The sequence below is a fragment of the Monodelphis domestica genome, chromosome 2, assembly GCF_027887165.1.
Source record: "Monodelphis domestica isolate mMonDom1 chromosome 2, mMonDom1.pri, whole genome shotgun sequence".
Lineage (NCBI taxonomy): Eukaryota > Metazoa > Chordata > Mammalia > Didelphimorphia > Didelphidae > Monodelphis > Monodelphis domestica.
The window spans coordinates 150986689-151012307 of NC_077228.1; the positions used below are offsets into that span (position 1 = coordinate 150986689).

At 33.2% G+C, this 25619-nt stretch overlaps 1 protein-coding gene across 2 annotated transcripts in view; it reads right to left on the reverse strand.

Moving 5' to 3' along the window:
* RYR2 (ryanodine receptor 2) overlaps nt 1–25619 on the reverse strand; it is a 760518-nt gene that overhangs the window by 210027 nt on the left and 524872 nt on the right. For both annotated transcript variants that reach the window (XM_056816085.1, XM_056816086.1), the window contains 9 exons: nt 25068–25237; nt 23712–23932; nt 18502–18592; nt 11568–11708; nt 9408–9571; nt 6848–6926; nt 4459–4548; nt 3467–3604; nt 2338–2415 (listed from right to left, as the gene is read on the reverse strand). In XM_056816085.1, coding sequence (XP_056672063.1) covers nt 2338–2415; nt 3467–3604; nt 4459–4548; nt 6848–6926; nt 9408–9571; nt 11568–11708; nt 18502–18592; nt 23712–23932; nt 25068–25237 — 1172 coding nt within the window. The remainder of the gene's footprint in view (nt 1–2337; nt 2416–3466; nt 3605–4458; nt 4549–6847; nt 6927–9407; nt 9572–11567; nt 11709–18501; nt 18593–23711; nt 23933–25067; nt 25238–25619) is intronic.

The window sequence follows — 25619 nt, forward strand, 5'->3', positions numbered from 1 at the left end:
TTTGGAGATGGTAAAACTAAATGAATTATGAAGCTGAGAAACTACACTGCAGATTTAGAAAAGATTAAGAAAAATGGAAACTAATAATGTAGATAGTTTTTTTTTTTGTTGCTGTTACTATTTCTTTTCAAATTTAGCTGAGAAAGAAAGATATGAGGATAGATAATGGAGCTAATTGGGATGATAAGATCTACTAATGGTTTTTTAAGGTTAGAGAAAATTTGAATATGCCTGTAGTTGATATTAAAGTGAAGAGAGAAGGGGTGAAAGTGAATGCAATCTACTGGATATGATGGGAGGGAGACTGAATCACATGTGTATATGTAAGGGATTTTGTTTTGGCTTTGACATTTTAGGCCTTTATAAATGCCATCTCTTTGTTAGAGACGAGTAAAAGAAGAGAGCAGAGCGGGAAATTATGTCATGATTGAGAGGTAAAAAAGGGGGAAATGAAGCTAATGGCCTAGGTGGTTTCAGTAATGTGAGAGCTAGGTCCTCTCATTAGAGAGCTGAATAGAGGGGAGATGGCATTGGAATAAGAAGCTTTAGATGAGGAAATAAAGCCTGGAATTGTAGTTGTGGTTATTGGAATAAAGAACCAATTAGAGAGTAATAAATTCTCCTTGCTCAATTGAAGGCTTGGTTCAAATTAGTTGACTTCAATTTGTATTGGATATATCCAGTATGGTTACATGATTCCCTCCAGCTCTGTTCAGTGGAATGTGAAAAGAAATAAAGGAGACTTATGGTGGGGGTAATATAAAACATGATTATTGATAAGGTAGAGATAAGGTAGAAGAATAAGGAATTTGACAGAGGAAAATCCTGTAGAATTGAATTGTTTCTTTAAGGAGTAAAGACTAAGAAAAAAAGGAGACAGTGCAAGAAAGATGGCCTTGGAAAGCATTACCGAGTAGACAGATTGAAGGGTAAGGAAGAAAAATTTTAAAGGTCATTTAATGTTTACAAAATTAGATAATGTCATCTATATGTTTATGGACATACACAAACACATGCGTATGTACATGTATTTATATTAGCTAGAGTATGATCTAATTATGTTATTTTTCTTCTCACAATGCTATGTAATTATTGAAACACCAAATTCTAAGGTTTTATAATAATAAAATTCCTAAGAAAAGTAAAATGACTTCACTAAAATTAAGGTATTTTCATATGACATTTATCATCTCAAAAGTGATCCAAATTAAAATACTTTTTAATTTTTTAATCTTATTTTTATTTTCAATTCTACATTCTTTCCCTCCCTTCCCTACATTGAGAATGCAAGAAATATGGCACCCATCATCTATATAAAATCATGCAAAATATTTCCACATTAGATATATTTTGAAAAATGAATCAAGAAAAACGTTTTAAAATACAAAAAATACGTTTCAGTCTGTGTTCTAAGTCCATTAGTTCTCTATTTTGAAGGTCAATAACATTTTTTCATCATGAGCCCTTTGGAAATGTGGTGGATCATTGTATTAATAATAATTACTAAATTATGCACAGTTGGTTATCTTTACAACATTGGGGTTACTATATACATTGTTTTCCTATTTCTACTCCATTTTGTATCAGTTCCTAGAAGTCTTTTTTAAAAATATTTTTTCTAAAGTACACGTAGATTCAATTTTAATAAGTTTTCTAACATTTTGTGATCCATGTTCTGTTTCTCCTTCATACACTTCCCTGGGATGACAGGTAAAATGATACAGGTTGTCCACATGCTATCATGCAATACATTATTCGACATTCACTATGTAATGAAAGAAGAAGGCAATTCTACCAACAGTTTGTTAGTGTACTTATTTTCCATATGCCCTCAATCATTTCTGATTTTCCTTTTTTGTCATCTTTGTCCATCTGAAGGACATGAGGTGATATCTCAAAAATGTTTTAATTTGAATTTCTCTAATTTTTGGCAATTTAAAGCATTTTTTCATGTGATATTGATCATTTAGTTTCCTCTTAATATAGTCTGTTCATGTCTTTGATGATTTATAAGTTGGGTAATGACTCTTATTTTTTTGTTACATCCCCTACATATTTGAGAAATGAGATCTTTATCAGAGAAATTTATTGTAAACTGTTTTCTCCAGTATCTTTTTATTTTAATATTTACTACACTGATTTTGTTTGTGCAAGTTTTTTTAACTTGATTAAATCTGAATTATCTATTTTACCTCCTGTGAACCTCTCTATCTCTTGGTAGGTTATGAACTCTTTCTCTCTCCATAGATTTGAAAGGCAATTTATTTAAAAACATTTGTAAAACAAAGAACAAAGAAATGAGATTAGAAAAAAATAAAAATCAGCTGGCATACTTACATGAAGATCTCTGGACAGAGTAACATTGCTCATATCAATAGCTCGGGGACTGTAACCATGGGCAGTGTCAATAGAAACCTAAATGACAGATGTGCAAAAGAATCAATAGATTATTCCAAAGAGTATCTGGGAGGAAGTTTTTCAGGAAAGCACTTTCAGAAAATGTGAAAGTAATAACAAACTTAGTAATTAAGAAAACTCTATAAAAGGGGGCAGGGGCATCTGAGTAGCTCAGTGGATTGAGAGACAGGTCCAGAGACAGGAGGAACCAATACATTGTATTGGTTCCAAGACAGAAGGTATGGGTTTAAAAAAAAGAAAAGAAAACTCTTGTATCCAAGGATAAAAAATGGCAAAACTGACTAGCTAAATCTAGCTGATATCAATAGTTCATATTGTATAAACTATTACTACCTATGTTGCTTTTAGAAGTAAGATGATATTTCATAGATCACAAAGAAATTGTAGACCCTTGTAATGAAAGGGTTGGAAAGAACAGTCTTAGCTATATGTGACAAAGGACCGACTCTTAAAATAAATCTAAAAATAAATCATCCAACCTTTGCTTGGAGACCTCCATTGAAGGGGAACACACAATCTACTGAGTCAGCCCATTTACTTTTAGTCAGCTCTCATTATTAGGAAATTTTTCTAATACAACCAGACTTTAATAGATCTTTTTATAACCTTCATGCACTGCTTCTACCCTGAGTTCAAGCAGAACAAATTTAATGCCTTTTCTACATGATGATACTTCAAAAACTTAAAGATCATTGTCAGGTCTTCTGTAAGTTTTCCCTTCCCCAGAGTAAACTTCTAGGGATAATGCTACTTACAAAGGAGTTTTTATTTTACCCACTCAGAAGCCAATGAAACTTCTTGGGGAGGGGGTATATTGTCAGAAATAGGCTTCATGAATGATCCTTCTTAAAATTTAAGTTCCTTGAGAGGAGATGGGGTTTTTTTTGTCTTCACATCCACAGCACACATCCACACAAATCCATCTTGCACATGCAGCATTAGATACTTAACCAGGGATTATTGAATGAATGCAATGCAAGTGATAAAATTAAAACTATATGTGTTTTTCTCTAAATAGTGTGAAGTGCAGAGACATTATGGTAATTACCTGGCTTGTCTGGGAAATGCGTCGTGTTCGTGTATAAAGGGCCATGCTGTCTCCCTCTCTGGTTCTTTCAATCCTCCAACCCCAAGCAAGCATAGTTTTTAAAGACTCTTTGATTGGCCAGCGATAAATTTCTTTTTCCTAGAGGAAAACATGAGAATATCATACGCTAAGTAGAAATACTGAACAATCTTATTAATTTTATTCTGAAACAAACATTCTCATTTTTGTTATATGACTAATGTTTCTCATAGGCAAGTAAAGCAAAGTTTTTAGTAAGTGGCATCTAATAAGTAGTATTCTGGTAGGCAGGTGTCTGGATTGAAAAATATAACTAATATATAATTTATAATATATAATGTAACTAATGATATAATTTTAAAATTTCTTTATTTTTTTTCTCTTAACAGCTACAAAGAACAGAGATGCATCCATCAGGAAATGAATGTGTAATTTCCATTTTACCATCAAAATAAGCAGAGGCTGATTTCCATCATTTCACTAAAACTAGAATCACTTTTGCTATTTTCACATACTATTTTAATTTTCCTGAACAAATAAATACATGCAAATTATTTTTAAATTGATTTTAAAGTCTACCTTTTTCCCAAGAATTGCTCAATATAATGAGTATATTTTAAAGATATTTGTCTATTATAGTTGTAAGACAGGAGCTTAAATGGAATAGGAAAATGTTACGAAGATATATAGAGAGAAGAGGAATACTCAAATGAAGAGTAACTTAAAATAGAAGGCCAAAGAACATATTCAATAAAATATAGTTATGAAATAAGAAAGATTATGACAAAAATGGGCATGTGAAATTTTAAAATAAGGTTAATCTGGGATAAAAAAATTAAAACTATATTTTCAAGTAGAAAAACATGAGTAGATAGAGGACTGGCCTTAGCAGCAGGAAGACCGTATGGTTTGTCTGAACATTGGTTTAAAACAAGAACCACCATAAGAATATGACTATGAATAATGATTCTCACCTTTTCAGATAAAAGTTTATATGGTTTCATTAATGGTTGAACTTTAGAAGAGTCTGAATATATTTCACCATATATCCATCCATTTGCTAACTGAAAAAAAGAATAAATCACAGAATCTCAGAACTAGAAAGGAAACTCAGGACCTAGTGCAACCCATACTTGAAGAGGAATCTCTTCTACCTTCCTGGCAGGTGGTTGCTAAGCTTCTTATTGATCTCCAGTCAAAGTAAACTCACTACTTCCCAAAAATTCTCTTACTTTGAAGCAGTTCTAATTCTTAGGAATATTTTCTTTAAATCATTAAAATTCATTAAACCCTATATCTATCCCTATTCAACCATTTCTCCTTGTTCTGTGGACAAGGAGAAAATGTAATCTCTCTTTTGCATGATTATCCTTTTAATACATAAACATGTTCTCCCTCAACATTTCTCTTATATAGATTAAACATGCACAATAACAAGAGAAGGTATTTGCAAAAGACAAATTGTAATCTTAACTTTCCAGATTAGTGTGTTCAAAATAATGAATCTAAACTTAGCAAAAGTAAATGGACAAAAGACTTATGACCCCTAAGCATTCTATAGACCTTCAGCAAGAACATTTATATGCAGTCTCATGTCTATTATTTTGCTTCTATAGATACATAACATTTAATTTTTCATTTTATGCACAATGTGCTTCCCTAACAAAAACCCAAGTAAAAACTCTTCTATTTTATATCCTACCACTCAGAATCTTATATATTCCAGTATAATAATAGAACTCTAACCCAATATATCAAAAGAACCCTAATCCAATATAACACCATCTTTATGGATCCTAAACAGCCATTAATACTTGTAGAAATAATAGAGAAAGGAAACATGTACCCTAACATCTTCCAATAATCCTATAACTCTAATAACTCTGTGGATAGTGAAATATACTTACTTTAACTTGGGCTATTATTTTATCAATGAAATATAAATACAACATGATATTTGACAAATTCAGTCTTTCTCTTGATGCACTGTCAGGGTGCCATTTGATATCAATGGGAAAAATATGGAGTTAGAGAGGGAGACAGAACATTAAATTGAGATTTTGTTTTTCAAGGCAATGGCTACTAATAGAAAAATGGAAGTTTCAAAGTTCTATTTCTTATTATAAAATATGAATTGCATGCATAGGGTATAAATTAATCTAAGAATCTTCACATTATGTTTTAATCAAAGTATTGAAAACATGAGGATATTGTTAAGATATTTTTTATAAATTTACATAAGATTTATTTCATTCTATATAATCACAAATATAATCCATATTCATATCCCATTAGAGCTACTGTTAAGTATTAGATTCAAGAAATTGCATCTAAATGGCCATTCTTCAGTAAAACTATATTCAAACTTCAAACATTACAGCCCAATATGAAAAACAGTTAAGAACTCTATATACAATATCTCATCTGAGCTTCTAAACAACTGGCCAAATCAAACTCTTGAAGGCACAGTTTCCTCATCTGTACATTGAAGTTGAGTAATAGTGTCTAAGTCAAAAGTTCATTGGGGAAATTAAATCAGAAAATGTATATAATGGTAACCTTTAAAGAATATATGAATGTTTGTTATTGTGATGATGTGTGTTAAGTAGCTTGCCATATTCATACACCAAGCATAAAAGATAAGACTATGAACCTATTCTCTCAAAACTCTTATAAGAGATTTAGCAAGAGCAAAGGCGGGGCAGACAAAAGAATTCCAGAACTCTGAAGAGGACACAGGCAGTTTCTTCTCAGGAGGAGACAGGGCAGTTGGTGTAATTACTCTTTGGACTAGGACTGTGTGATCTCCCTTCAAGCAAGTTCATCTTTGAGGAAGTGGTAGAGATTGGTTAACACTCTACAGGTGGACTGTGTGAGTTAAACCATTACTCCCTTCATGTTCCTGTGTGGTCCTGCTACTTCTATCACCTCTACTAGGACTCCTACCAGACTCAAGCTGTGAGACCATCCTTTGACTCTTGTTCCTGCTACCAAAATTTAATATATTAACTAAGGGGTTAATTTGAATAGTTATAGGAAGTAAACTTATAGGTAGTGAAATCAGTAGTTAGAGGGGTTTAGCCTCTGACCTTGGGTTAAGATCAGATCATCACTATTCCCATTCCTTCTTCCCTTACCTTAAAATAAACTTATTTTGTTATAATTATAGTTTTTACTCATTATTTTAATATACCTATTTCAAAACCAAGTTCAGCACTCTTCCCACACCACAGTACCTCAAAAAATAGCCAGCAAATACACTTTTAATAATAAAATCTTTGTTTTTTACTATTAATGAATGCAACACTGACAAGCTAATGAAAACAACAGTGCTTGATTATACTGTCACATTTTGATTTTTACCTTTTCCATTGACCATTTGTCATGTGTATGTTCTGCATATTTGTTAATGAAGTATTCTAACTTTTCAGGAATTGTAATGCTGAAAGAAAAAAATAAGAACCAGTTTATAATAATTAAGAAATCATAACACTGATATTTGACTTATGGCTTTTAAATGTATCAAAAATATTCTCTTTATCTTTTTAATAGGAATTACTTAATCTAATTGTTTGTTTTTTGCAAGATAGAGCTTATAATTTTATTGATAGGGCTTATAATTTTATTGACCAAGAGAACTTCAACAATCCCAGGTGAGGAACCAAGTAGCAACTACTCTTATAGCCTCCAAGTTACCTGAAACACTGAGAATAAAAGTGACTTCTCCAAGTTGTATAGTCAAAATTGAAATTTAACTCAGTTTCTCCTGGCTTATAGATTGGTTTCATCAACAGAACCTTATACTGTCTCATTATTTTAAAGACATTTCAATTTTTAATGCTAGTGTACTAGAAATGGTAAAGAGAAAATGCAAGACTACAGAAAACACAAAGCTGTGTGTCCTCCTATATTATTGCACAATAAAGTTACATGTTAAATAGATTCAATTTTAAGAAACAGTCTGAAACAAAAAAGAAAATACATTCAATCAGAATTTGATCTCCTCATACTTGGGAAATCTTTTGCTCTTTTATAATACACATTCTTTCACGACAAATCATGTTCTTTAAGTTAAAGAATATTTTTCCGAAAAACTTTCACATGAGAAAGAAGTTTTAAAGTTTCCTAAAACTTTACTTCACCACATTTTTCATTTACTAAGATTCTTCATTTCTTTGACATTAAATTACTTTTCTTGCATACATGTGTTAGTACTTGTAGTTACAAATGGTCTCCAATATTCAAGCAATATTAACTAACAAAAATATAATCAGTAGGTTCAAAAATATTTTATTTTGTAATCCAAATTATTTATATAACTAAATAACGTATTATTTTTAAAAGAAATATTAAATATATTTAATGTTTGGCTTAGCTGGCATAAGATATAAAATATAAAGTCTTTCCCAGTTATTAATCCTATGAAATTTTGAGTCAACATATTTCAAAATTTGAAATATAGTATTAAAATATGCCACCAATTGGCAATATTTTATTTACTAATAGTCATAACTTAAAATTCATTAGGGGACAGCTAGGCAGCTCAATGAATAGAGAGCCAGGCCTAGAGACAACAGGTCTTAGGATCAAAGTTGGTTTCAGATATGTGCTAGTGTGAGACCCTGGGCAAGTTACTTGATTCCTTAACACTCTTTTACCTTAGAACTGATACTTAATAGCAATTCTAAGACAAGAGGTAAAGGTTTAAAAAATAATAATTCATTAAATCTATTAATTCTGGGAATATAAATATGAATAGAATCAAATATAATGTATTGTTTTCTCTGCTATAGACATTAAACAGTAATTTGACCATACCTAAATACCCACATGAAGCCTATTTATAGAATTTTTCATATGCAAAAATTGTATTGCATATATTATTGTAGCCATTAGGAAATTCCAAGCCTATAATATAATGACTGATATATTCTAAGTATTCAATAAATACTTTGAGAACTTAATTGATAAATAACTAAATATAGTACTAAGAAAGTTTTGATAATATTCTGTGTCCCTTACCTAGATGAAATATTTGCAAGTTCATCAACTAGTACAAAAACAAAATTTGTAGATGTGCTAATTGTTTGGCTATTGTCTGTTTCCTGAGAGTAATATAAAAAAGTAAAGTAATAACATGCAAATAAGGTAAAAAGTTTTCTTGTATTTTCATCAAACTATCCAGGTTGAATTTGTCATAGAGGCTCAGAGAGGTAGGGCCAATTCATTAACCTGATAGAACAACTCTGAAATACAGTTAGGTATTTTTAGAAAATAGACCCAGGGACTATTTTGCTAACAGTCATCTTGTAAAGTGATCTTAGATACATAATGCAATATGGCATGAAGAGATAGCTTTCATTGGAAATAGAAAACTAGGATCCTATCAAAGACAATTATGAAAAAATGGATGAGATTTCAAGAATACTCTGTTGTAACTATTTAATAAGCTGGGAAACCTTATCTATGTCAAGCTACTCCTAACCATTAGCTATTTCTTTAACCTTCACTGTATTTTTATGTATAATTGATATTTTTTAAATGTCTAATTGTATATTATCATTTCTGCAGCTGAATTCTTAAGTGACATTGCTCTTAATTACTCTTCTGTGGTTTATAATGTGAAACAAAAGCTTCTATCAACATTGGTGAGATTCAGTGGTGATTAAAGTGATTGTCACATATAAATAACTGCAATAGATGTGAAGAACTAAGATAAATAAATTGTGCAGTCATGTAATTATAATCATTGACAAATATTTCAGGGTAAATTTCTATGGAAATGTCACCTATTAATTCCTTGGCTATTACTATTGACAAACTTGGTCAGGCATTACAGAAAGTTCACTTTAGTACCTTATTCAAATTCAGACTTCACAAATCATTTACAATAAAAAGCTGCTGCAATAGAAAGAGTCCATACTTTGAGGTATCAACAGGCTGTGGGTTAAAGTTTCCCTCAGAATCCATTGAAGACTGCTTTTCCATCATACTGACATAGTTTGACTCCATGTAGTCAGGAGGCAAAGCTCCTGCCACAGCACTCAGACAGGGTAATGCCAGCTTGAATAACTCTTGCTCATATTTCTGTGGAGAAGCAGAAGATAGAAAAAATAAATCTTGCCACCATTACCACCAGAGATGATTAAATATTACAGAAGAATCAGAGACAAAAATTAGCTGGCATGTCCTTAATTGCCTAAAAGATTCTCCTAGTGCAAAATAAAACACATTATCAAAAAAAGAAATTAAAATGCCTAAAACACTACCAAAAAAAAAATGAAGGTAAAGCTAGGTCAAAGAATAAGAAAAGACAATCAGAACTCTTCCCCATTCCAGAGTTTATGTTTCTACATTTCAAATGAAATTAACTTGACTGCTATAATTGCAAGAGTCTAAAGGCACCATCAACATTTCACTGCAAGGAAGACTCATATTCTTTAATTTGTAAATTGCTGTCAATAATGTTCATTCTGGAAACAAGCTACAGGAAGGTGGGGGTTTCTGAAGAGGTAGGGCAATTCAAATAAAACACTGGATTCAAGATACTTTACAAGAAATATCAACAAACATTTCCATGAAGAGAAATTTCTTCTTAATTCAACCATGTACTTCAATTTCCAGCAGTATGGCAAGATAGTAAGATAATGTGATACAGTGAAAAAGTGAATTCTCGATCTCAGTTCAAATACCAGTTCTGGTTTTACCACCTCTGTGACTCTAGGCAAATCACTTAACATCTTACTCTGCTATGATTATTGTAATTTAACATTATCTAGAATTCCCTTGGAAACTCAAAGAATGAATAGGTCCACTGCCATTTACTATGTTATACACATAGTGTTTTGTCATATTTGTGACCTTTGGTCATTTAGGTTCTTAAATGCTGAGGATGTGCAATGTATGTAATGTGTAAAGTAAAATTTCTAGGGAACCTCCCTTCCAGCTTTGATCCAAAGCACCTTAAGGGCAGGACATAGGAGTCACAGTCACATGTTGTGTCTGGCGGCCATATGCTGGGATCACCTGGCTTCTCCCAGGGTCCCAGCATCAGCACAAAGTGGTCACAGAAGGAGGAGCTAGGGTCTTTTTGAAAAGCCAGCAAGAAAAGTGCATGGCCCTCTTCTGTCTGGACTGGGCTCTTGAAGGAACCTCTCCTTAGGCTGGTTCCTCTCATTTTATCTGGAGATCTCTGACAAGTCACTACCGTTGTCAACTGGCTATCATGGAGGAATAGATTTTTACCTAAAGTTGGATTATCTTCTCTCTTACTAATAAATGCTTATAAATCTAGTAATAAACTTTCAGATTAATTTTCATTTATAATAATAATGATGATTTTGAAGTAAAAATTAAAAAATATATTTAAATATCTTTGGATATGTGCAAAAGTAAGAAATTAGTGTGTTATTCTCAAGTTATTAATTCTAAGAAATTAGTAAGGCTGGTTTCCCTCACCTATCCATCTCTCTTCAAGATAAGATCACCCCACCCCACCCTCCTTCCACCTTCAGGACAAAGGCCTTACAGTCTTTGGGTTGGATCTTTGGAGTTTTGTCTGGGAACTTGCTTTAGGGAGTTGTCCCTAACTTATCTTGTCTCAAGACCCCGGAATACCCAATGATCAAATCTTAAGTACCTTTTTGTCTTAGATGCTTCTCCCATTGTATCAGAAACTTGACCCAGTTGGTCAAGCCCAATGACTGGAAGGATCCTCTTTTCAGCCCCTCCAAGATAATCCAGCCCTGAACTCCTCCTCTCTTCCTATAATATTCCTGTCCTTTATTTCTGTTTTAAAACCTTTGTCTCCAACTCTTGAAATACATTCCATTTTAAAGATGGTTTTCCTAGGTCTTTGAATTATGGTTAAAGAGGTCAGCCAGGTCCCCTTAAACTCCTACTTCACACAGGGTTTTATGTAGTCACAAAAGTGACTATTAGAAATGTAGAGGAATTCTGTAGTACTTATTTAAGTTTCAGATAAAGCCATCTAATGCAGTAGACAAGCAATTTGATAAGAAAACTCTGGTTGTTTAAAAAGCAAACTATCAACTTTCAAAGTATGAAGCAAGTAATGAATTACCTTTTGAGACAAGGCATCAAAAATGCCCCAGAACAACTTCCTTGACAAATGAAGCTCTTCCTCTGAGGCAGCTCCAAAGTTCCCCCAGCCTCCAGGAAGGCAGTAGTACTTCCAACATCTCTCATAATGATTTGTCAGCAGCTATGTATTAAAAGAAAAATTTAAGTAATGAGTGAAAGACAGTTGTTTAGAACTTCCATCCAAAAGTCTAATATCATGTAATGCCACCAACTCAGAAATGAAATTTACCAACTTCATCTGAATTTCTTTAAATTTTATTTGACTTACATTATTTGGGTGATTTTGCCATTTACTTCTCCAGATAATTTTACAGATGAGGAAACTGATACAAAGTTAAGTGACTTGCCCAGAGTCACACACCTGGTAAGTGTCTGAACTCAAATTTGAACTCAGGAAAATGAGTCTCGGATTAGGTATGTTCTATTTGGTCACAGTGGAGCAAAACTGAGAGCAATGTGTAGCACTGTGAAGCACGCACATTTCATCTCAACATGAGAAAAGTTTCCTAACAACTACAGTTTTCTAAAAATGGCATGAGATGTCTAGTTAGATAGTGAGTTATTTATAGATATCTTCAAATATATTCAGGGTGACTACCTGTCATACTTTGTTGTAGACATTATTTCTATTTAAGATTGGATCAGATCAGATGAGCTCTGAGACCCCTTTTAAGTATTGAGATTCTATGATTTTATGACCCTAAAACAGGAAGAAACTTAAGTCCATTTATTTATGCATGTTTATATTGTAAAAGGTTGAACTGAACATTAATGGAATCCATATTGACATGGGCATTGTACCCCAGAAACTCAGGGGAACTATTATCAGGGAAACTCCCTTGCCTTTGCATCCTAGAAACACCCAATGACCCCCCTAGGGTCCTGAGATGTTTATCCTCCTTGATTGTCCTCTAGATTTAAGATGGACAAAGAGATGAATCTTTATGCCTCCAGACAGACCCCAGTCAGATGACCACCCCACCCCACCAAATGCCTGAGGGACTAGCACTCTTAAGTCACATCATCTGTTGTACAGAATATAAAATCCCCAGAACTGATGTTGTCTGGGGGACAGCCTTTCAATCCATGCTGTCCCCATGGGGGAACAGTCTTTCTTTTCATGCTGTCCTCCCAAGGAACTGCTCCCCATCTTGCTATCCTCCTGGCCATTCTCAACATTTCTCCCCCAAACTAATAAATTTCTCTTTTTGTTTTTAAGCTAAATTTTGGAGTCTTGCATTCTTGCAAAAGGTATCCTTTCGAACCCCATGGGCAGACATCCAAACCCCATAACAATATGATCTTTAGATACTGAAAAGGTATAAGGCACAGTAACTGAAAAATGTATTCTTACATAACTGTGTTCCAATGCTCACTTTCATTTTCAGTCAGTCTTTATCTACCAATACTTTAAATACATATTTCAAAACACATTTATACTCTGATTTTGCATGAAAAGTATTAACTCTCCTTTATAGCCACAGAGTGACAAAATTTTATCATTTTATAGGACCTTAGCTTACACAGTCAAAACAATATATGAAAATATGAAAATAATCCCCACTAAAATATATCAGAGAACCAATGTAACTAAAATCAGAAGGGAAGCAACAAATTGGGAAGCAATCTTCATAAAAACCTCTGACAAAGGTTTAATTACTCAAATTTACAAAGAGCTAAATCAATTGTACAAAAAATCAAGCCATTCTCCAATTGATAAATGGGCAAGGGACATGAACAGGCAGTTCTCAGCCAAAGAAATCAAAACTATTAATAAGCACATGAAAAAGTGCTCTACATCTCTTATAATCAGAGAGATGCAAATCAAAACAACTCTGAGGTATCACCTCACACCTAGCAGATTGGCTAACATGACATCTATGGAAAATAATGAATGTTGGAGGGGATGTGGCAAAGTTGGGACACTAATTCATTGCTGGTGGAGTTGTGAATTGATCCAACCATTCTGGAGGGCAATTTGGAACTATGCCCAAAGGACGATAAAATACTGTCTGCCCTTTGATCCAGCCATAGCACTGCTGGGCTTGTACCCCAAAGAAATAATAAGGAAAAAGACTTGTACAAGAATATTCATAGCTGCCCTCTTTGTGGTGGCCAAAAATTGGAAAATGAGGGAATACCCTTCAATTGGGGAATGGCTGAACAAATTGTGGTGCATGTTGGTGATGGAATACTATTGTGCTAAAAGGAATAATAAAGTGGAGGAATTCCATAGAGACTGGAACAACCTCCAGGAAGTGATGCAGAGCGAGAGGAGCAGAACCAGGAAACCATTGTACACAGAGACTGATACATTGTGGTACAATCAAAGGTAATGAACTTCTCCATTAGTGGTGATACAATGTCCCTGAACAATCTGCAGGGATCTAAAAAACACTATCCACAAGCAGAGGATAAACTGTGGGAGTAAAAACACTGATGAAAAGCAACCACTTGAATACAGGGGTAGAGGGGATATGACTGAGGAGAGACTCTAAATGAACACTCTAATGCAAATACCAACAACATGGAAATGGGTTTGAATCAAGAATACATGTGATACCCAATGGAATCGTGTGGGCTATGGGAGAGGTGGTGGGAGGGGGGAGGGAAGAAAAGAAAATGATCTTTGTTTCCAATGAATAGCGTTTGGAAATGACCAAATAAAAATTAAAAAATAAATAAAAATATATATCAGAGAAGTAGTTATCTAGCCTCATCTTGAAGACTTTGAAGAAGTCAAAATCTACTGTCAATTATAGGCTACCCAATCATTTTGGGAGAGCTTTAATTGTTGGGAAATTTTTCCTGACACTGAACCTAAATTTGCCTTTTTTTCCCCTTAAAACCCTTACTTTCCATCTTGAAATCAATACTGTGTATTGGTTCCAAGGCAAAAGAATGGTAAGGGCTAGGCAATGGGGGTCAAGTGACTTGCTCAGAGTCACATAGCTGGAAAGTGTCTGAGGCCAGATTTGAATCTAGGACCTCCCATCTTTAAGCCTGGCTCTCAGTCCACTGAGCTACCCAGCTGCCCCCCTCCCCCAATATGCCTTTTTACGAAGCCTACCCATTGAGCATGGTTCTGTTATCTGAGGTGACAAAGGTTAAAATATAATATCTTAGACTATTAATATGCTTAACAAAAAGTTTTTAAAACTATATTTGACTGAAGCCTGGATATGTGATAAAGAATACCTTGTTGCAGAAATGAAAGAGAATAGAATAGAGAGGAAAATGGCTCATATAGAAAAATATTCACAAAAATATATATTTGTGTGTATATATGCCATGTTGAATGCTACCAAGAATAAAAGGTAAAATACAGAATAATCATTAAGGAGACTAATAATGCACAAAGGAAAAATCTGAGAGAGAAAACCAGCAATAAAATCCATGTCCTAAGACAATTCTATACAAATGAACAAAATATAGGCAATAAACAAGTTCTAATAGAAATCCTATTGCAAAAATGCAAATTCATCTTATGGCTATCATTGAGATTTGGTAGAATAAGATTCATGGTTGGACTGTTTTATTGAAAAAATAGAGTACTGAAAATTATTGAAAAAGGAACCAAATGGATAAAAGATATGACAGTATAATGTCATATATTTTTAAATTTGTATTTATGTAATATGACTAGATTAAGAAGTCAGTGCATTCCCCTTTACTATAGTTCTTCAAGCAGAGGCATTTAAAAGGTATGTGATAGATTGCTTTTTAGATAACATTTGGAATAGATGGCCTGAGAAGATCCCTTCCAACTCACAATTTCTATTACAGCTATTTCCTGTAATCATCTTATGTAACTAGTAATTTCTGCTTTTAAAGATTATCTAATGCGAAAGTGCCAAACACCCACCAACTGGCCACACATGACCTGGAATTCTCCCCATGAAGCTAGAACCAGATTAAAATATAAGTGGAAAATATTTTTAAAAAATAAATAAAAATACAGTAAAACCTAGATAATGTAAATATGTGGCTTTCTAAGTCAAGATATGGTTTTCATGGATTCTTATGTAAATTTAGTGGACCCCACTTCTATTTCAGTTTGATGCCACAGATTTATGTACCAGTACTTAGTTCTGGAGATTTGTTCAAAAGAATTAGAGATGCTTAGGCTGGAAAAGCAAAGATGTGTAGAAGGAGGAATGACAATTCTCAACAAATATTTAAGAGGTCATGAAATGGAAGGGACATCGTTTACTTGGTTCCAAAAGTCACAACTAGAACAGTGTGTGGACACTGCACAGAAGCCAATTTCTTGTCCATTTTTCTTAGCTGTGAGAAGATCTGGAGAAACTCTTACAAAGCAACCAACTAGCACCGGGGCAAGGGGCGCTGCATTCAGATGTGGTTTGACCCTGCCCGAGGCAACCCCAATGTGGCAGTAGCCCACTTCTATGCAAGTCATGCCATTTCCCTGCAGCTCCTGCATGTCATGTTCTTAGTTCCCCTCCTACCATTTGCTCTCTAAGAGGTGTAAAATTGGACTTGAACTATGGACTTCAACCCCCACAAGCCTTTGCTCCACTTCCCCAGAAGGCTTTGTAATCTCACGTGGGCCGAGATCAAGAAGGTATTTAACCTGATTGCAAGAGCTTTTGGGTCTCTTTTTGGACTTCCATTTTGGAGCAGAGGCGTCTCTTCCATGATGTGAGGTTATCTTGTCTAGGCCTTTGGCCTAGGCACATGTTTTTTTCTTATCCTGTATTTTCTTTAATCCTTAACCTTTAATAAACCTCTAAAAAATATAATACGCCTTGCAGAGAGAAACTAATTTCTACCTGCCTCAGTCTCCCCTAAATTTTAATCTTTACAGTTGACTAATCACTTGGACACAAATTCTTCCCAGCAGCCAACTGGTCTCTCTTCATGGCTTCTGGACAAGAGGATCCAGAACTTTCTACCTTCTGGGGTTCCTGAAGCTGGAAAGAGAATGATGTTCTGCCTCCTTTTTATGTGCATATGTCTATGGGGAGATCAGTTTTAGAAGCAACTCCTTCAGCATTCCACTTTATCTGACCCCCTTCTGGCTTTTGGGCTACATTATCATTGTGCTCCCTGGAGAGAGGCACAGATTAGGTGGCTGGGTTTGGCACTTGCCCTCCTGAAAGCCCTCAAGGGAAGGAACACAAGACCTGGGCTGTGACTACTTTTTGATTTGGTTGTTGTTCCACAGGATAGCTCGGAAGCCATCCAGCCCTGAATTTCCTCATTCTGGCCCCCTCAATAAAAGGATGATTAAAAAAAATGCAAGGTAAAACTCATGAATGACAACTCTTCCAAAACAAAATGGGCTGTTTCCAGAGATAATGAGTTTCATATGAATATCTTCATATTGAGACTGGTTAACAGTTGTCTGAGATGCCATACTTATTGAGTATAGGTTGGATTACAAGGCATTTGAAATCCTTTCAAATTCTAAGATTCAGTAATTTTGTGAGATCTTAATGATTATGTTATTATTATCCTTCTGATGCACAAAACTGACTTTCTATAGGTGTTTTGTAATCCCTATATTGTCCACAGCCTTATTGACATTTTTTTTTAGGAACAGCACAGAGAAAGGTTTTAGGCAGGAGATGTATAAAAAATTAGGGGACTCATTTCTCTTCTTCCAAGACAAAGGCAACACATAATAGCCATGCCCTTATTATCCCTAAAGGCTCCCTCATTTTTTGATATGACCGATATAGTTGTTAGTGTATATATGCAAATATATAAATATAAATACATCAGTTTATATATCACTTTATGAATATATGTGTACATATATATATATACATATATATATATAGCATCTATTTACATATGTACTTGTTTGTCTCCCCCCATTAAAGTGAAAGTTATTTTAGGTAGAAATTATTTCATTTTTTGTACACATGTCTCACGTTTACCAGGATGTTCTCATATATGCATTCATTAAATATTGGCTAAATAATTGAATGTAGGTTGGTAAACTTAGAGACATAAAAGATATTAACTGTTAAACTCTTCTCCAGATTTTTGTTAGATTTTATTTGTATTTCCCAAAATTATAAGTTTAGAAAAAGGTCATTCTTATCTGTGTACTTTGGAGACTAATACTATTGTCAATTGGGTATGTTATCATCATAGGCAGATGGACACAAAAAGAATACATATACATATATATATATGTATGTATATATGTATATATATATACACACAAATATCAAAGTGATCTTAAATGTTATAAAGACCACACCAACCTCTTCAATTTACAGAGGTAGGAAAGAATGGGAACAAATATTTTTATTAAGTGACTACTACAGACCAGGTACAATGTGAAGCATTTCATAAATATATCATTTTTTCCTCACAAAAACTATGTGAAGCAGATAATATTATGATAACCATTTTACAGATGAGGAAAATTAGGCAGGTTAAGTGATTTCATCAGAGTCACATAACTAATATCTGAGGCAGGATTCAAACTCAGATCTTCTGACATCAGGCCCACTTCTCTATTTACTGTGCCACCAGCTACCTCTAAAAGAATACTGAAGTTCAGAGAGATTAATTGACTTACCTAAGGCTATGTAAATAATAAGATGCCAAGATTTGTAGCTAGGATAGTGGGGTGATTTGTTTTTTTTTTTTGTCCCCAAACAGTTTTGTGTCAGTGGATTTAATGGCCAGTCAGTGTTCTGTGATACCATTTGGGTCATAGATTGTTTTCTTAAGCAAAGTGATTTGTAGCTTTTACTTTCCTTAGTAATGGTCAGGAATAAACAAAGGAATCAGAGAATTTACTTTCAGGAAACTGATTTTGGAGAAATTTATTAGAAGATACATAGAGTTCACCTAACAGAAGAATTATTTCACAGCAAGTAAAATTAGAGGTACAAGTGACCATTTTACTATAAACCTTGCCCCATACTTACCTTAAGAGGCATCTTAGCATGTTCATTTAATAATGGAACATCAAAAACTAATCTTCTTAACAAATGTTGCATCATGGAAGGTCTCAATTGGCTGTTGGAACAATAATTTTTATAGTGAAGCAAAATATCTGTATGTGAGTACCTATTATAATTCAAGACATAAACTAGAACTCTTTATCAAGACCACTTAATTTCAGGTACAGAAAATGTATCAAATTAGTTGGAATTGCTTTGTGAGAGAATTAACTCTCAGTAATTTTTGTCACAAAATAACATGATGAGAACAAACAAAAATGAAAATTAGAAGATAAAGTCAATGAAAAACTCATTATTTTTTCAAATCATTTTATAGTAGTGATATGCTATAACATGTATCTTATTATTATTATTTTAAAATATAATCAGTGCCTTACTTATTTTATATATAATAAATTTGTGTATATCATCAATTTATGTAAAGTCCTATCTTTTTTTTTTATCATAATCCATATAAGTCCTCTTCCCTCTCTGTCTTTTCTGGGAATTAACATCTTACCTTTTACCTGTGATTAGAACACAGGAAAGAGGGTTAATTTTTAAAAAAATATAAAGAAGATATTGGTAGTCTTTCATTTTGCTTTTTTCCCCCATAACAAGTACAGTTACTCATAAATACAGTAGAACCACGTTTTATATGAACTAAACCCATGCAAATTCAGATATTTGCAATTGACAATAAAAAAGGCAGAAAAATATATAAAACATTTTTTAAATTATGTGCAAAATCCCCAACATTTTCTGAAGTGACATAAAATCTCAAATCAGTTCACCCATTCATGTTCTTTATATTATTTAATGCCACACATTACCTCCCCATAAATCTTTGTCCAAAGTTCTCACATAAAACAAGTTGTGTCCGTCAGCATAGTGCTTCTCTTTGTTTCATTAATGTTAAATAGCATTAATAGTTATTGCTTATTAATAGTTATATAATATATATTATTATTTATTATTATTATTCAAGACCTCAAAGTACAAGAGTAATGATGCTGGTAACTGATAAGTCCAAGAAAAGTCAAAAAGCGTCAGGTATATTGATATAAGAAATGCTTATTAAATAATGGAGTTTGTTATGCACTATTTTTAATTTATATCAAGGGTCTTGGAATGTACTGTGTAAAATAAAGTTTTACTATAGCAAATGTTTAAAAAAATTATTTTAATTAAAAATTTATCATGCTGCTATCAGGATGAAGAAAAGGGCTCACGCCAGCCATTCTTACAACTTTAAAAGATTTCAAGGGTAAAAGGAAAGAAGATTGGGACATATGAGAAGATGGTAAATTCCATCTAGTTGTCTTATCCCAGTAAGACCCTGTCCCTTCAGTCCTTTGTAGACTTAATTTCACCTTTGTCATTTAGAATCACTAGTTTATATTTTTCATTTGGATGCTGAGTCCACAAATAATCCTATGTTTTTGGAAGCTATGGTTAAAACTCAATGTGCTCTACCATAGAAACAGTGTTAAGCATGGTAAAAATGCTTTATTGTACTATCATTTCTAGCACAGTGAGTTATTTTCCAGAGACCCCAGCATAGGTAAAAATCTATTAAGTAGCAACATTATATATATATATATATATATATATATATATATATATATATATATATAGGCTTTATAAACCCTTCCCACTCTCCTATAAACCTTTACCAGTTCTTATAAACACTTCATATGCTCTTAAACACTTTCTTAAAATATGGGCACAGTGCAGGAGAGCAAACAGCCTGATGCTACAGTCATTGAGCCAATCAGGACCCAGGACAGAGAACATAGCGTTATGGTTGGTCATCTTTTATTTCATCAGCCAATGGTGTTCCGTGTACAATCTCACACTGGCAAACTTGTGCAAGCAGTAGTGGTGTACAACATTTCCATTTTACACAGCAAGGTTTTCATCCACAAAATCTCACAATATAGTGAAAACTCCATGATACAGAACTAGATTTTTCTTTAAACTTGCAATACAGTGAAGCTGAGATAAGAGAACTGTAATATAGTAAGCGATGACTATATATTCAAAAGTGAAATGGAACAGAAATTAAAGATCCTGGGCTCTGTGTCTTCCTCTGCAACTAACTCAGTAATATAACATTTTTAAGTCACTTCAAGGTTCCTTACCCATAAATGAGAGATTTGGAATAAATGACCACTGGCTTCCACTAAGAAGATGCTATGGGGGGAGGGAGTAACTAGGTTGCTCAAGTGGATTGAAAGCCAGGCCTAGAGACAGGAGGTCCTAGTTTCAAAACTGGCCTCAGACCCTTCCTAGCTGTGTGACCCTGAGCAAGTCACTTAACTCCCTTTGCCTAGCCCTTACTGCTCTTCTACCTTGGAACCAATGCACAGTATTGATTCTAAGTCAGAAAGTAAGGGTTTTAAAAAAAATAAGGATGTTATGATTGTGTGTGTGTGTGTTTGTGTGTGTGTGTGCGCATATCTCTCTCTATATATATATATGTATAACATTTAGTCACATTATATATTAAATTAGCATTTGTGGGTTGGTTTGTGAACCACATGTAAACACTTTATAGGAAAATATATTCAAATTCCCAGTGACCAACTTAAAAATGAAATTCTGCTATACTAAGCAAGGGACTAAAAAGTCCATAATTCTTTGACCCAGAGATATCACTTGCTAGGCCAACAACCCAAGAATGTTACTGTTGAAAAAGAAAGGTGTCATCTATGAAAAAAATATTGGTGTATTGTAATAGTAAAGAACTAGTAACAAAGTAGATGCATATCAACTAGAACAGCTAAATATACTTCAGTACATGAATGTAATGGAACATTACTGTGCTGCATGAATAGACAACTATGATGAATACAAAGATGCACAGGAAGACATATGAATCAAGAGAAGATAAAATTAGCGGAACCAGAAAAAACAATATACTAAATAACCACAACAAACATAAATGGAAAGAACAACAACTGAAACTGAAACCTATAAAATTATAATGACCAAGGTTGTCTCCAAAGAGATATTAGAATGTAACTTTCCCCATTTTTTTTTGCAGAGTTAAGTGACTATAAATGTGGAAAGCTACATAAAATAAAGATTAATGCTTTGATTAATTTATATAAACTCATTTTACTTTTTTTTAAAATTCTATTACTAGGAACAGCTTTATAAGAGAGTGAAAGAAAGGAATGTGTTTGGAAAGAAAAGAAAAGGATATATTTAGAAATGTAGATAATACAAAAACAAAGGAATAAATAATTCTTTAAAGAAATAAACTTCTGAAATATAACCTAATCATGTCCTTGGGTCAGGTTAATACAAATTATTTTTTAAATGTATGTCAGTAGTAAAGTTTGTTAATGGTAGTCTTCCAGGAAATCTATAAAAATAAGCCACTATGCATATAAATATTATACATGGTATTATATTTATAGTTTTATAATTATAGTGGAAGTTGAAAATAATGTACACATACACAATTAAAACATAAGGGAAAAGTATAATTCAGTTATTCCTACTGATTCACACAAAACTAGCCAATTAACAAATATGTATTTAATACCTAGCATATACATTATATATCTATGAAAATAACATACTAAGCCCTTCAATTTTTTTTTATTGAAACTGCCCATTCATCAATATGAGGTATAATGGCATGGTCCTAGGTCCATATGCTACCTCTATTGTTGAATGAATTGTGTGAATTCTGGGTGAGTCACTTAATTTATACTGAGTGTATTCCTAAGACATAGCTACAAGTCACTAGCACTTTGGCCTGTTGGAGAATTGAGCTGTGTCTTCCTTCCCATTCTGCAAGATTTGGTACCTTGCTTTCTGCAGGAATATAAAGGATGACCTTTATCTTTTTCAATTACCTCCTGTTTTACTGTTGCAGTGATCTGTCCTGAATCACACACCCTCTTTTATTTATTACAACCTTCTACTTGGCATCTTCTTCCTGGTTTTTCTCTTTAAATCTTTCTGATAGCAGATTAATTTTCTAGGTGGGCTTATTTTATTATATGGCTATCCTTATGAACTACTAAAAGCTAATGATTATGTACCTGATATAACTTATATATTTCATCTAGGCATTCAATACCATATTCATTATTTGTGTCTAACTGGCATTACACATGATTATTTAATACTACTTTCTAAAGTGAATTTTTGTTTGATGTGGAACTTGACATACTTACTAGATTCTGACAACAATGTTCTGAGGTAGATAGCTCCAGTATTATAATATTCACTTTAAAAATGAAAATACTGAATTTCAAAGAGGTTGATTTACTTGTTTGAAGATCAAATAGCTGGTAAATGACAGAGTCATGTTTCTAACTCAGTTCTTTGAACTTCAAGCCCAATGTTTTTTTCCTCTATGATTCCACAAAAATTTACTCCAATCAAACCATGTTCTTTACTATCCACTTCTACTCAACAGGTCCACATCCACATCTCTAGGTACCCACATGTAATACTGGCTTAGGTGAAGAATCACTAGACTGGAACTGAGAAAGTTCTAAATTCACATCATACCTCTGACATTTATCAGTCATGTGATTAAAGACCATCAACTTAACCTTTCTTTGCTTCAGTTTCCCCATCCCCAAAATCTATATTATGATACTTATAATATTACTTCACAGAGCTGTGGAAAAGTTCAAGTGAATTTGTAAGTCCTGAAGCATTATATACATAGCAATCATCAGAATTATTGTCTGCTCAATCTTCCTCTTTGCCAACCAATCAATATTAAATACCTTCACAAATACAAACATATGCATATAAATCATAGTCCATTATATTTGCAAGCTAAAATTCTTAATTATTTTAAAAACAGTCTTCAGAAATAATAGGTGGAAAAATATTACTATACATTGTTACACATGCAAAAAATCCCTTGACCTTACCCTGAAAAATGTGCTAATAAGCATTAATGTAGAAGGAAGTCAGAAGGAGAAAGAAGCAAATTAGTATTAGGGAGGAGAAAAATGGGGGAGGGGGATTAACAACACAAAGGTCCAAAGCATTTTAATAAGTTCACAAAGTATTTCCATTTCTGGAATGATTCTGGTTGATTTGATATAAATTTTCCACTTTAAAAAGAAATAAATTTAATATTTGGGTACATTTTTAAAGTAGTGACTCTTTCTTGGAAATATTGAAATTCAATTCAGAATTAAGTTTTTACTTACCCGCAAATAGAGAGAAGACAGACTTCTATGGAATCCCGTTGAGCTTTTGTAAGAGAACAGCCCTTAGAAAGCCTATACACTGTATGAAGCAGTGAGTCTATGAGTGAAGCATGGTGTTCAGTGCCAGCAAAAAGAGGAGCACACCTTGTCAACAAAGGCAAAACTGCAGTGCAAAGGTACCGATTAAGAGCCAAGGCCATATCTGTAGCACTCAGAGCAGCCTATGAAATGAATGGAATAGAAACGAGTTACATATGTATGAGACAGGACATTAAAGAGAGAAAGAACAAAATGTTTCTGAGATTCATTAATACTTGACTAGAAAAGAATAACTATAGATGCATTTCCATGTGCCATATATGTTTGTATAGTTATCACATTTAAGAAAATGAGATAGAATCAACTTCCAATTAACCATGAATGAATTATGCATAGATTCCTGAGGCTTTCTTCCCTCTTCTAATGAACTCTATCAACTATCAAGTCACTAACAGTAGAACCAAATTAAAAGTAGGGAGGGAATAAAAGGGTACCAAAATGAATGAGTATGAAACATAAATGGCTTTTTTGAATTGTCTTTTGTTTCATGTTAATAATATCTTTATAAAATCATATTGCCTTCATTAGAATAAGTTAAGATCAATTCTTTACTATGAATTAGTTATTTAATTTATATTAAAAATACACAGGTATATACAAATGTATTTGTTTTAACAAAATTAATTAGAAACCTACTATGTACAAAGCACTACACTAGACAATGGGAATACAAAGAAACATTTATAAAAGTTATTGCATAATAAAAAAAGAATTTACATCTTTAATAGTGTGTGATTTCCTTTGCACTCCAGATTCTGTGCTATTAACATTATGATTCATAACAATATTTATATCTCCCTAAAATTGACTTCGCTTACAGATGAAATTAGATTCTTTACCTTCTTTTTTCCTGAAAATACAAATGATGCTGTATTGGCATGCTATTTGGAATTTCAGTTTAAGCCATGATGATTAAATGATATTTTAATATGTCTTCCATGTAAGCCATTCAATATACATGGCCAGAGAATCAACTTGTCTTAGGACAATAACATGATAATCATATATGATATTATTTTGGCACTAAAGTCTATTTTTCAAAATGCCCAAATTTAAATGTATAAATTCTTAACATTAAGAAATGTTAAGACAAGAAAAGTTGTTTGTTTTTAAGGAATGGATTGATTTTTGAAAGGGAAAAAGAATCTCTGTTTTCTTGGTTTCCCTAATTTATTGAGGGGGTATTATTTTTCAGTAATCCAACAATGAATTGGAACAAGTCATTAAATTGAGGTAGTCAGATTTTTAAACTGTTACCGTGTCTAAAGAGGCAGCAGCTCGGAGATCTGGCAAAAAGCCAACCTCAAGAAGATGAAGGAGGAAATCTTGAACCTCAATTCCATAGACCCTGTCAAGGAACAAAACCATGGCTGCCTTGTGATCTGGGCAAAACCCTGCTGACATGTCAGGTTCCACCACATTTCCATCTGAAAGAGAAAAAATAACATTATTAATGTTTATATGGCAGTGAGATAGTTCAGGATTTACTTTGCTCCTTTTTTTCAAGTTTAAAATTTAATAAAATAATTACTTAATTTTTTCAAGTCAATGACAAAAAAAATGGGATTGTGCTGCAAGATCAATGGCTCAGGAGAGGCAGGTAGCATAGTAGATAAAGCACCAAAACTGGAGTTGGGAAGATGTGGCTTCAAATCTGATATAATACTTCTCAGATGTGTGACTCTGGATAAATCCCTTGATCCCCATTGCCTCACCCTTTACACTCTTCTACCTTGGACCCAATAAATAGTATTTGTTCTAAGAAGAAACTAAGGTTTAAAAAAAAATCAAATGAGTCAACAATGTGAT